Source organism: Coregonus lavaretus (assembly GCF_964263955.1).
Source record: "Coregonus lavaretus genome assembly, contig: HAP1_SCAFFOLD_564, whole genome shotgun sequence".
Classification (NCBI taxonomy): Eukaryota; Metazoa; Chordata; class Actinopteri; order Salmoniformes; family Salmonidae; genus Coregonus; species Coregonus lavaretus.
The window spans coordinates 24,839-38,196 of NW_028165848.1; the positions used below are offsets into that span (position 1 = coordinate 24,839).

General features: G+C 40.2%; 3 protein-coding genes across 3 annotated transcripts in view; all 3 read left to right on the forward strand.

The window, feature by feature from the left end:
- Positions 1–13,358, forward strand: part of LOC311115369 (NLR family CARD domain-containing protein 3-like) — a gene marked incomplete at its 3' end in the record, with an annotated part of 123,064 nt that overhangs the window by 15,114 nt on the left and 94,592 nt on the right. The window lies entirely within an intron of this gene.
- Positions 1–13,358, forward strand: part of LOC311115364 (NACHT, LRR and PYD domains-containing protein 3-like) — a gene marked incomplete at its 3' end in the record, with an annotated part of 35,050 nt that overhangs the window by 13,633 nt on the left and 8,059 nt on the right.
- Positions 12,934–13,358, forward strand: part of LOC311115365 (uncharacterized protein) — a 39,800-nt gene continuing 39,375 nt past the window's right edge. Inside the window, exon 1 of the mRNA XM_084190548.1 lies at positions 12,934–13,022. Within this exon, the coding sequence (XP_084046674.1) occupies positions 12,955–13,022 (68 nt within the window). The 5' untranslated portion in view covers positions 12,934–12,954. The remainder of the gene's footprint in view (positions 13,023–13,358) is intronic.

A 13,358-nucleotide genomic window follows, 5' to 3' on the forward strand; every position in this document is an offset into this window, starting at 1 on the left:
ATTGGAACATTCCAACATTAATCTTTAAGGACATGAACTGGCAGAACAGGTTTCAGCAAAGTATGGAGTCATTGTTTTCAGGAAGGTGTCTCCATGGTGATAGGAGGGACAGGAGGCAGACTAAGGGCAAGGGAAGCCACCTGAACTACTGCCCTACAAAGGCAAAGAGCAGTCTACGCAAACAGTGAATCTGAGAAAAATGGGTTTAAAGTTGGGTTTTTTGTCCAATCATATCAACCATGACCACTGATCTGACCTATGACCCCTAAAATGCTGATACTGCACTCTGCCTTTTTATGACCTTAAACAGCTGTATGGGTAATGCAAAAGCAAAGTGCAGTATCTAAAAAATCTAAATGTGTTTATCCAGCTTTCTTGTTGTTTTTCTGTTTTATGGAAACAGTTGGAGTGTTGTAACTATATTCCAACTGTATTTAATGGTATTATGTAGTCGTGTTTTCATGTTTTCAATGTTGTATTGGAGTAAGCCTAACCCTCACCAATATTTCTGTTGATGGAGAGAGACACCAGACAAGATGAGAGACATCTATAGACGACACAGAGAAAGTGATGGAGAGAGAGAGAGACACCAGACAAGACACAGAGACAGCAACAGAAGAATATGATATGATGGAGAGAGACAGAGGAGGGGAGAACACACAGGAGAGAGAGAGAGAGAGATAGAGAGAGAGAGAGAGAGAGAGAGAGAGAGAGAGAGAGAGAGAGAGAGAGAGAGAGAGAGAGAGAGAGAGAGAGAGAGAGAGAGAGAGAGAGAGAGAGAGAGAGAGAGAGAGAGGGTGTTTAGGTACTGTGGGATTCTTTAATCAGTTTGGCTCATTGGACAGGTCAGAGTCTATGTTTGAAGTTCTTGAGTGGTTTTTGGCAATACACTGGTGATGTATTCATGGTTTAGCTGTTGAAATTCCTTCCCGGACCCTCCTACTGCTATGGGCTAAGCCACCAATGTCTTCAAATCCTAGGGGAGAGAGGAGCTGCTACCCCTGGGGAGACAGGAGCTGTTACCCCTGGAGAGAGAGGGGCTGCTACCCCTGGGGAGAGAGGAGCTGATACCCCTGGGGAGAGAGGAGCTGCTACCCCTGGGGAGAGAGGAGCTGTTACCCCTGGGGAGAGAGGAGCTGTTACCCCTGGGGAGAGAGGAGCTGTTACCCCTGGGGAGAGAGGAGCTGCTATCCCTGGGGAGAGAGGAGCTGTTACCCCTGGGGAGAGAGGAGCTTCTACCCCTGGGGAGAGAGGAGATGCTACCCCTGGGGAGAGAGGAGCTGTTACCCCTGGGGAGAGAGGAGCTGCTACCCCTGGGGAGAGAGGAGCTGCTACCCCTGGGGAGAGAGGAGCTGCTACCCCTTGAGGAGAGAGGAGCTGTTACCCCTGGGGAGAGAGGAGCTGCTACCCCTGGGGAGAGAGGAGCTGTTACCCCCGGGGAGAGAGGAGCTGTTACCCCTGGGGAGAGAGGAGCTGCTACCCTTGGGGAGAGAGGAGCTGATACCCCTGGGGAGAGAGGAGCTGTTACCCCTGGGGAGAGAGGAGCTGTTACCCCTGGGGAGAGAGGAGCTGCAACGAAGAGAGACTGCGACCCTGCTCGTTGGGGCACGTTTTTTTTTTTATTACCTTGACAATAAACATTTTAATGAACCACAAACACTTGATGTTTAGGGATGGCACACACATAGGGAGACAGTTTGCGTTCCTTCTCACATATGCACCTAGGAAGATGCAGTGTTTCTCAACCTGTCATTTTACATAATGTTGCAAGACACATACCATCAAATTAATCCATAGACTTTTGTCCATATTTACAGAAGGCTGTCATTTCACAAATTGTTCCTATATTGAAAGGACATAGGGAAAATAAAGTCAAACATTTCAATACAAAATAATAAAAACAATCACAGCATTACTCAGTCTTAATGTATTTTAACCATATTAACCTGTTTAATCAAATTGTTTCCATTTGGAACACTAAATCATAACTACATTTGGAGTTCCAGACACTTGTAGAATGTATGCCAAGGCACATTGTAAGAGCTATAATGAGACAGGGAGTGGGAGAGAGAACAGGTAGAACCTGATATGGAAATGAGCAGAACAAACTAAAGGAACTTTCCATGACCGAATGATCATTCCAGACTCTACTTCTATTGAGAGACATATAAAAGGTAAGACGACGATTGTTATGATATTAATATAGTTGATGATATTGTTATGTGTATTCATATAGTTGATGATATTGTTATGTGTAATAATATAGTTGATGATATTGTTATGTGTATTAATATAGTTGATGATATTGTTATGTGTATTAATATAGTTGATGATATTGTTATGTGTATTCATATAGTTGATGATATTGTTATGTGTATTAATATAGTTGATGATATTGTTATGTGTATTCATATAGTTGATGATATTGTTATGTGTATTAATATAGTTGATGATATTGTTATGTGTATTCATATAGTTGATGATATTGTTATGTGTATTAATATAGTTGATGATATTGTTATGTGTATTAATATAGTTGATGATATGTTTTGTGGACAGTGTTATAATAGGCCTACTCTCCTTAAAAACCCTTTTTTTGTACTAGGTAGAACCCTTTTGGGTTCCATGAAGAATCCTTTCCACAGAGGGTTCTACATGGAAGCCAGAAGGGTTCTACCTGGAACCCAAAAGCGTTCTCCTATGGGGACAGCCAGAGGACCCTTTTGGAACTCTTTTTTCTAAGAGTGTACTGTATCATAGGTCTATAGACTTGTCTTCTCAAAACAGGCTTAAAACACAACAAGCAACAACATTTTCTCTTTCTAATCTACTGTTAACGCTTTTCACTCAGGAAGGTATGTTGTGTGAAAGAGAGACAAATAAATACTGTGGAAAGACTAACAACAATTTACACTACTCAAAACAGGTTGTGTGTGTTCATTAGTGCCCACCGTAGCAAAACGTTTGGCAACGTAAACTGTTTAGGTCACCTTGTACAGCGTTTGGAGCAAACCGTTTATGCAACATTTTTATAACTGTTGGCTGCGGAGTAAACTAATGAGTACAACCCAGGTAGTAGCCTACAACTCGGCTGTTGATGTCTGCCTCATGCTGTAACCTGAACTTAGCCTGAGGGGTGGACTATGATGCAAGCTAGATATACTGGTTTTCTAAAGTTAGCTTCAGTTAGCTTCACATTCCAGCTCAGGGCTCACCCATAGGAATATACAGAGCGCTAGTCATCACGAAGGTGCTCTCTCAGCAGAACAGTAGATATCTCAATGACTTGACATGTTCTGGTTGTGAATTCAGGCTACAAGGTGAGAATCATGCCAGGAATGATTGTAAAGTGTGTAGAGAAATTAAATGTATGGTGTAATTCTAGTACAGTGAATGTATGTAAAACACTCAGACCTAACAGTCTACTTCAACTGAGACAGGTTTGTGTCAGTTTAATCATACAAAATGGTGCTAACTGAACATGGGCAAGTCAAATTCAATATATCAATATTCAAGACTCAACCTTTGCAGAATCAGAATCACCTTTATTCGCCAAGTACATTTGCATGTACATATGTAGGATCTTAATTTGAGCCAGTTTGCTACAGCAGGAAAATATTCCTGCAGCAACAGGAAGTGTGAATTATAATTAATGGACATTTTTGTAGCGGTTGATACATTTTTATTAAGCGAAACTCAAGTTGGCATTTCTAAGTGGAAATTACAAACTTCAGAAGCCTTTTAAAACCTCAAATACACTACAAGTTTTACATTTCCTGCATTGCGGGAAAGTTATTCTGCAGTGGGGGGTGATCAAATTAAGATCCTACATCTATACACATAATTCTACTTGGTGATAGTGACAGACAACATTTAGAGACAGAATACAGACAGAAGAGTTTACACAAATGTCTGTACAACATTATACATAACTAGGAAGAGTGAGCATAGAGCTATAAGAGAATGAACAGTTGGTATACAGATATACATTACAGTGGGAATACAGTTGATATACAGATATACAGTACAGTGGGAATACAGTTGATATACAGATATACAGTACAGTGGGAATACAGTTGGTATACAGATATACAGTACAGTGGGAATACAGTTGGTATACAGATATACAGTACAGTGGGTATACAGTTGGTATACAGATATACAGTACAGTGGGTATACAGTTGATATACGGTGGATGTCCACATATACAGTACCAGTATAAATATATCTAAGAGAGATTAACAGAGTGCTAATGCAGTATAGTTCAGTTATTTAGTGTACAGTTCAGAGATGGCTTGATGTGGTGAGCAGCATAGAGTGTATAGTCCTTTAGTCTCTATGGACCAGATGGTAGTGTACAGTTCAGAGATGGCTTGATGTGGTGTGCAGCATAGAGTGTATAGTCCTTTAGTCTCTATGGACCAGATGGTAGTGTACAGTTCAGAGATAGCTTGATGTGGTGAGCAGTATAGAGTGTATAGTCCTTTAGTCTCTATGGGCCAGATGGCCAGTTGGTGAGGGCTACAACATGGGGAAAGAAACTGTTCAGATGGGGGTATATAACATCCAATCACATAGGTTTACAGCAGCTGACAGATGCAACGTTATTGCTAATAACTCAAACTGCCTTATTTAGATAAAAACATGATCTCTGTACAGATGTAGGATCTTAATTTGATCACCCTGTATTTGAGTGTATATAAGCTTTAAAAAAGGTTTCTGAAGATGATCAATTCCACTTTTCTATTAAAAGAATTGTTCATTAATTATAATCCACATAATAATTCAAATGTCCTGTTGCTGCAGGATTATTTTCCTGCTGTAGCAAACTGGCTAAAATTAAGATCCTACATATGTAGCAATACACCTCTCTTTGATGTACATGGCTATATCAGGATTGATTTTTGACCATTTGACATCTTTTATTTACTGTTGTTTAGGCTGGTTGAATGAGTCGCCTATAAAAGCTACTTCATCTGCAAGAGAACAGGCGGCTGCACCAGCGACTGTAAGAAGTAATGTGATTTCCTCATATGAACGTGAAAGTAAGTGTGTAGCCTACGCAGTTACACAATGGCTGTTGAAACTGTGGCACGTATTTCTCGGTAACATTAGAAGTCGGATGAATGTGTTGATATGTAGGAAAGACGGGCAAACTCTCATAGGTCTAGGCTAAACTACAAACTATTATAAGGTCGACGTCAGACATTCAATAGTCAGAGTAGGTTTGAGCTATGATCACTTATCATGCTGACAAACCTGATAGTCTCCGTTTGAAATGGTGTGTAAAATACCATGCCTAGGCTACTAGCTCTGTCCTGCTACTGTTAGGTCTATAACGTTATGGGAACTGATCTGAACAGGTTTAGGCTGGTCATCTAGGATATGTAGGCTATAGCTGAGGTATAGACCTCCATCTGTATCAGGACTAGGCTCCTGCTACTGTTACTGTTATAACGTTATGGGAACTGATCTGAACAGGTTTTGGCTGGTCATCTAGGATATAGCTGAGGTCAGTGGTGATTTTAGCATGTCAATCTTGGTGGGGCAAAACATAAATAAAGGGGGATGCATGCCAGCAAAGCCACTCCACAACACAACACTAAACAATACATTCATTGCACTATAACGGTGACAAACGGTGCCCACAAACTGTTAGGGCCTACATAAAGCAGAGTCCCAACAGCAGAGTCCCAACAGCAGAGTCCCAACAGCAGAGTCCCGACAGCAGAGTCCCGACAGCAGAGTCCCAACAGCAGAGTCCCAACAGCAGAGTCCCAACCGCAGAGTCCCAACAGCAGAGTCCCAACAGCTGCCCTATCATTTCTCTTCATTATTTCTCTTCATATTTAAAAGGATTAAAAAGGATTTGCCTGTAGATTGTCGACTTGATTCATGATGATGACTGCTGGCTAAGATTTTGAAAGTAAGATGTTGACATGATCAGTCCAATCAAAGCTACTGTAGATGTAATGTGATTTGACGTCATTTTATCTGTGGCCTATGACCTTCTTGGATGGGCACTTCTAATGTAACTCTATGGCAGCACCCAAGGGGCTTGAATTTTCTAGCTCTACCCTTAGACTTGGCGGTGACGTAGTGTCTGCATTAGTGACAGAACACTGAGCCAATCAAGAAGCAGCGCTCCGTATTTTCTTCTGGCTTGCCCCACCACCACAGAAAGCACTGAGCTAGGCTGAAACACCTGCATTTTGGAGCTGCCTTACTCAAGAAAACAAAAAAGAGACCATGCCTGTATGCGGCTATATTAACTCAATGATATATATATTTTTTTGAAATTTTTGCAAACTGATATGTGACACGTATTAATGCCAAAATAACACGCAAAACAGGAAAGGCCACCTGCCCTTAATGACGGGTCGCTGGTTGAGAGAATGCCAAGAGTGTGCAAAGCTGTCATCAAGGCAAAGGGTGGCTATTTGAAGAATCTCAAATATAAAATATATTTTGATTTGTTTAACACTTTTTTGGTTACTACATGATACCATATGTGTTATTTCATAGTGTTGATGTCTTCACTATTATTTTATAATGTAGAAAATAGTAAAAAATAAAGAAAAACCCTTGAATGAGTAGGTGGTCTAAAACTTTTGACCGGTAGTGTATATATTTTTTACATTGTTAGCAAACTGATATGTGACATGTATTAATGCCACAATAACATGCAAAACAGGAAAGGCCACCTGCCCTGAATGACAGGTCGCCACTTGCTGAGGTATAGACCTTGATCTGCTTTACACAACAACAAAAAAACTGTTATACATTGTAACCTAGCCTACTTTAAATAATATAACATCTCTTAATTGTTGCAAAAAACCTTTCTGTATAGATCACTGATCCCCCCCAGATCAATCAAGCCTGTTTTAGCCCTTCTGTCTACATTCTCAGATATGTTTAGAAAATAACAGATTCAAAAATAATAAATGGCCGACTTTTAGTGAATACAAATAAGTGTGTGACATGGCCATGGTGAAGAGATGTCACAACTACATATTCATGTGATTGAATTAAATCACCTGACTGTTTCAATATGTCTGTTAGTAAATGTTTTATAAGAGATAATTAATAAATGATAACAATTCACATTCAAGAATTACTGTGTTAACTACAACCAACATGTTGGATCTCTGTTTAGGGGTCAGTGGTCTAAAATGAGTCTCTCTGGGGAGAGGGAGGAGGGGGGCCCTGCCTCTAAAATGAGTCTCTCTGGGGAACATGACACCAAAGCTAAGAGGTGAGATGACAATTTTGTTTAAGAATTATTAAGAGTTTATTTCCTAAATGCTATTTCCACAATTTTTCACATGTGTTTTTTAATCAGAAATGGTTGCTTATGGGTACCTTCAATATTACTGTTCTCAGATGTTTAATTAATAGATTTTAGATGTATATCATTATTATTATAAATTTTTTGCAAAACACTATATATCAATTGTTTAGCTGAAATTGAATGTTCGTATCCTGTATATTTGACTGTATTATCTGGTTGTCTCACCTAGCTATCTTAAGATGAATGCACTTACTGTAAATCGCTCTGGGTAAGAGCATCTGCTAAACAGGTGGGGCTCTGCCCTGAATGACAGGTCGCCACTGCTCCAAAGCAATTACATGTTGCACAGGAACCACTGACTCGCTGCATGTTTCTATTATCAAGACACCTGCTGGTACCTCTTAACTGGTTAGGACAGCTCATGAGGTGTCCTAAATATCTGCCAACTAGGTGGGACACTTATGAATAAAGAGGCTTCATGCATAGCATTAATTTATACCCATAAGAGTAGGACTAACATGGCTTTATTCTCAGCACTTATACGACACATTTTCTACTCTGAGACGCTTTTTGGATATGGGCCCAGATCTCAAAATATTGTAACGACCCAGTATTAAATGAGTCTGTCTGGGGAGAGAGAGGACCAATTTTTCTACTCTGAGACGCTTTTTGGATACGTGCCCAGATCTCAAAATCTTGTTTAAAAAAAAGATGTTATTTTGTTTGACATAATAAATAAAATAATATTACTAATGTACCCGACTTTAAAGACTGGGTTTAGTTTATTATGTGGCACTGCTCATGTCCGCGTTCTGGAACTGTCCGCGTCTCCGTACAGAACTGTTCGCGTCCACATACGGTTTGGCGCCAAGCATATTGTCCAGTTACGCGCTGAGTGGGCTGAGGTGATCTTGGGGAACAACGACGGAGTTCGTTACAATGTTGAGACACCGAAGTTTATTGTTCAATTTGCTTTTTGCGTAATGGTCAGTGACAGTATGAGTGTAGCCAGATCCTTTTCACTCGCTATTCTTGTTGAATTGTGTGGTTCACCGGATTCGTCATCATCCTCGAGGGACAGACGAACGACCTGCTAGCTATCCAAGCTAGTCGGTACAGCTAGCTAAGCTAGCTACTCTACCAGCAGCATCCTAGTTATCCTAGCTACCACTACATCATCACCGGCTGCCTGCATTTCTTGTGGACCGATGGAGCTCCCGGGTTGTTTCTTCCACCTGTTAAATACCGTGGAGGGCTTCTCCCTCTCTCGTTGACGGATGCTGGCTACCTACCATCCCTCTGTCCGGTTTTCCTCTCTTCACTAGATGGACGGTAACTTTAGTGTTTAACCCCTCTGTGTCCAAGGACCAAACTTTTTAATAATATTTTCGGGCGCGCCAAGGTTTTTATTGTTTGTAAAACTTTAGTGGAGAGCTCTCAATTTGCCGGATTTTAGGTATATTAAGTGCCTTCAGAAAGTATTCACACCCCTTGACTGACTTTTTCCACATTTTGTTATGTTAAAGCCTGAATTTAAAATGCATAAAATTCAGATTTATTTGGTCACTGGCCTACACACAATACCCCATAATGTCAAAATTGAATTATGTTTTACGAAGTCTTTACAAATGTAATTAAAAATAAAAAGCTGAAATGTCTTGAATCAGTAAGTATTCAACCCCTTTGTTATGGCAAGCCTGAAAAGTTTCAGGAGTAGAAATGCGCTTAACAAGTCACATAATAAGCAGTAGGAGTGCGTGGGTGAAATCACTGGGGAAGACAAGCCAGGAAAATACATATTACAATCTACAGTTGAAGTCGGAAGTTTACATACACCTTAGCCAAATACATTTAAACTCAGTTTTTCACAATTCCTGACATTTAATCCTAGTAAGAATTCCCTGTCTTAGGTCAGTTAGGATCACCACTTTATTTTAAGAATGTGAAATGTCTTTCATCACATTCCCAGTGGGACAGAAGTTTACATACACTCAATTAGTATTTGGTAGCGTTGCCTTTAAATTGTTTAACTTGGGTCAAACGTTTAGGGTAGCCTTCCACAAGCTTCCCACAGTAAGTTGGGTGAATTTTGGCCCATTCCTCCTGACAGAGCTGGTGTAACTGAGTCAGGTTTGTAGGCCTCCTTGCTCGCATACACTTTTTCAGTTCTGCCCACACATTTTCCATAGGATTGAGGTCAGGGCTTTGTGATGGCCACTCCAATACCTTGACTTTGTTGTCCTTAAGCCATTTTGCCACAACTTTGGAAGTATGCTTGGGGTCATTGTCCATTTGGAAGACCCATTTGTGACCAAGCTTTAACTTCCTGACTGATGTCTTGAGATGTTGCTTCAATATATCCACACAATTTTCATTCCTCATGATGCCATCTATTTTGTGAAGTGCACCAGTCCCGCCTGCAGCAAAGCACCCCAACAGCATAATGCTGCCACCCCTGTGCTTCATGGTTGGGATGGTGTTCTTTGGCTTGCAAGCAACACCCCTTTTCCTCCAAACATAACGATGGTCATTATGGCCAAACAGTTCTATTTTTGTTTCATCAGACCAGAGGACATTTCTCCAAAAAGTATGATCTTCGTCCCCATGTGCAGATGCAAACCGTAGTCTGGCTTTTTTATGGCGGTTTTGGAGCAGTGGCTTCTTCCTTGCTGAGCGGCCTTTCAGGTTATGTCGATATAGGACTCGTTTTACTGTGGATATAGATACTTATGTACCTGTTTCCTCCAGCATCTTCACAAGGTCCTTTGCTGTTGTTCTGGGATTGATTTTCACTTTTCGCACCAAAGTACGTTCATCTCTAGGAGACAGAACGCATCTCCTTCCTGAGCAGTATGACAGCTGTGTGGTCCCATGGTGATTATACTTGCGTACTATTGTTTGTACAGATGAACGTGGTACCTTCAGGCGTTTGGAAATTGCTCAAGAGTGTGCAAAGCTGTCATCAAGGCAAAGGGTGGCTACTTTGAAGAGTCTCAAATATAAAATATTTTTTGATTTGTTTAACACTTTTTTGGTTACTACATGATTCCATGTGTGTTATTTCATAGTTTTGATGTCTTCACTATTATTCTACAATGTAGAAAATAGTAAAAATTAAAGAAAAACCCTTAAATGAGTAGGTGTGTCCAAACCTTTGACTGGTACTGTATATATGTATTTATTTTTACACATACACTATATATACAAAAGTATGTGGACACCCCATCAAATTAGTGGATTCGGCTATTTCAGTCGCACCCGTTGCTGACAGGTGTATAAAATCGAGCACACCGCCATGCAATCTCCATAGACAAACATTAGCAGTAGAATGGCTTTACTGAAGAGCACAGTGACTTTCAACGTGGCACGGTCATAGGATGCAACATTTCCAACAAGCTCGCCGCCATTGGACTCTGGAGCAGTGGAAACACGATCACACTTGATCACGCTTCACCATCTGGCAGTCCGACGGACCAATCTGGGTTTGGCGGATGCCAGGAGAACGCTACCTGCCCTAATGCATAGTGCCAACTGTAAAGTTTGGTGGAGGAGGAATAATGGTCTGGGGCTGTTTTTCGTGGTTCGGGCTAGGCCCCTTAGTTCCAGTGAAGGGAAATCTTAACGCTACCGCATACAATGACATTCTAGACGATTCTGTGCACAAAGCAAGGTCCATACAGAAATGGTTTGAACTGGAAGAACTTGACTGGCCTGCACAGAGCCCTGACCTCAACCCCATCGAACACCTTTGGAATGCCTACTGCGAGCCAGGCCTAATCGCCCAACATCAGTGCCCGACCTCACTAATTCTCTTGTTGCTGAATGGAAGCAAGTCCCAGCAGCAATGTTACAACATCTATTGGAAAGCCTTCCCAGAAGAGTGGAGGCTGGTATAGCAGCAAAGGGGGAACCAACTCCATATTAATGGCCATGATTTTGGAATGAGATGTTGGACCAGGAGGTTTAATGAGATGTTGGACCAGCAGGTGTAATGAGATGTTGGACCAGCAGGTGTAATGAGATGTTGGACCAGCAGGTGTAATGAGATGTTGGACCAGCAGGTGTAATGAGATGTTGGACCAGCAGGTGTAATGAGATGTTGGACCAGGAGGTGTAATGAGATGTTGGACCAGGAGGTGTAATGAGATGTTGGACCAGCAGGTGTAATGAGATGTTAGACCAGCAGGTGTCCACATACTTTTGATCATGTAGTGTCTGTTTGGTGAAGTAATAAAGAAGGTGTAATATTTTGGGTAGATGTTCCTAGAACAGATTATAACTATATATGGACATATTATAAAGTATGTGTATGAATAGACTCTTAAGGATTAAAGTGGAACTGAGATGAGGAAGTGAATCAGTAGGCCAATGTGACGATGTTACAATGTGATGATGTTACAAGTAAGTTCCACTTGTTAAATCCACTTCAGTCAGTGTAGATGCAGGGGAGGAGACTGGTAGGGGGGGGTTGCAACTCAATATTAGGAGGGTGTTCTTCATGTTTTTTACACTGTTTGTTTGTTGCTTTATGTAATGGCATATATTTAAATGCTTTGTGTAATGTCACATAATTTAATGCTTTATGTAATGGCATATATTTAAATGCTTTGTGTAATGTCACATAATTTAATGCTTTATGTAATGGCATATATTTAAATGCTTTGTGTAATGTCACATAATTTAATGCTTTATGTAATGGCATATATTTAAATGCTTTGTGTAATGTCACATAATTTAATGCTTTATGTAATGGCATATATTTAAATGCTTTGTGTAATGTCACATAATTTAATGCTTTATGTAATGGCATATATTTAAATGCTTTGTGTAATGTCACATAATTTAATGCTTTATGTAATGGCATATATTTAAATGCTTTGTGTAATGTCACATAATTTAATGCTTTATGTAATGGCATATATTTTAATGCTTTATGTACACTGAGTGTACAAAACATTATGAACACATGCTTTTTCCATGACATAGATTGATAAGGTGAATCCAGGTGAAAGATATGATCTCTTATTTATGTAACTTGTTAAATCAACTTCAATCAGTGTAGATGAAGGGGAGGAGAGAGGTTAATGAAGGATTTTTAAGCCTTGAGACAATTGAGACATGGATTGTGTAAATGTGCCATTCAGATGGTGAATAGGCAAGACAAAATATTTAAGTGTCTTTGAACGGGGTATGGTAGTAGGTACCAGGCACACAGGTTTTTGTCAAGAACTGCAACGCTGCTGGGTTGTTCACGCTCAAAAGTTTCCTGTGTGCTTCAAGAATGGTCCACCACCCAAAATAAATGTCCAGCCATTTTGACACAACTGTGGGACTAATTGGAGTCAACATGGGCCAGCATCCCTGTGGGACGCTTTCGACACCTTGTAGAGTTCATGCCCCGACGAGTTGAGGCTGTTCTGAGGGCAAAAGAGAGGGGAGGTGAAACTCAATATTAGGAAGGTGTTCTTAATGTTTTGTATACTCAGTGTATGCTTTTTGCTTTATGTAATGGCATATATTTTATTGCTTTATGTAATGTATTTTATCTCTTGAAATATAGTTTTGATATATTTTAAAATGTAGTTTCATGGTGATTTATTATGTTTTCCAGAATCTCCAACCAAACTCTGAGATCAATCTCTCCAGTACCCAGTCATCTGTCCATGAAGAGTGACTTCTCTATGGATCAACCTATACATTTTAGTGATGGACCAGTGACCTTTGACCCTAGGTAAGTTACTGGTCAGAGTTGATGATATTACTATTGAAGAGGAGAATCTTCTAGATCTGAAACCAGATGTATTTTGTGTATCTGAGTATATACTGTAAAGCATCTGCTTATAATTAGTTGTTTATGTCATATATTTTAATACACTGAGTGTACAAAACATTATGAACACCTGCTTTTTCCCATGACATAGATTGACAAGGTGAATCCAGGTGAAAGATATGATCTCTTATTTATGTAACTTGTTAAATCAACTTCAATCAGTGTAGTTGAAGGGGAGGAGAGAGGTTAATGAAGGATTTTTAAGCCTTGAGACAATTGAGACATGGATTGTGTAAA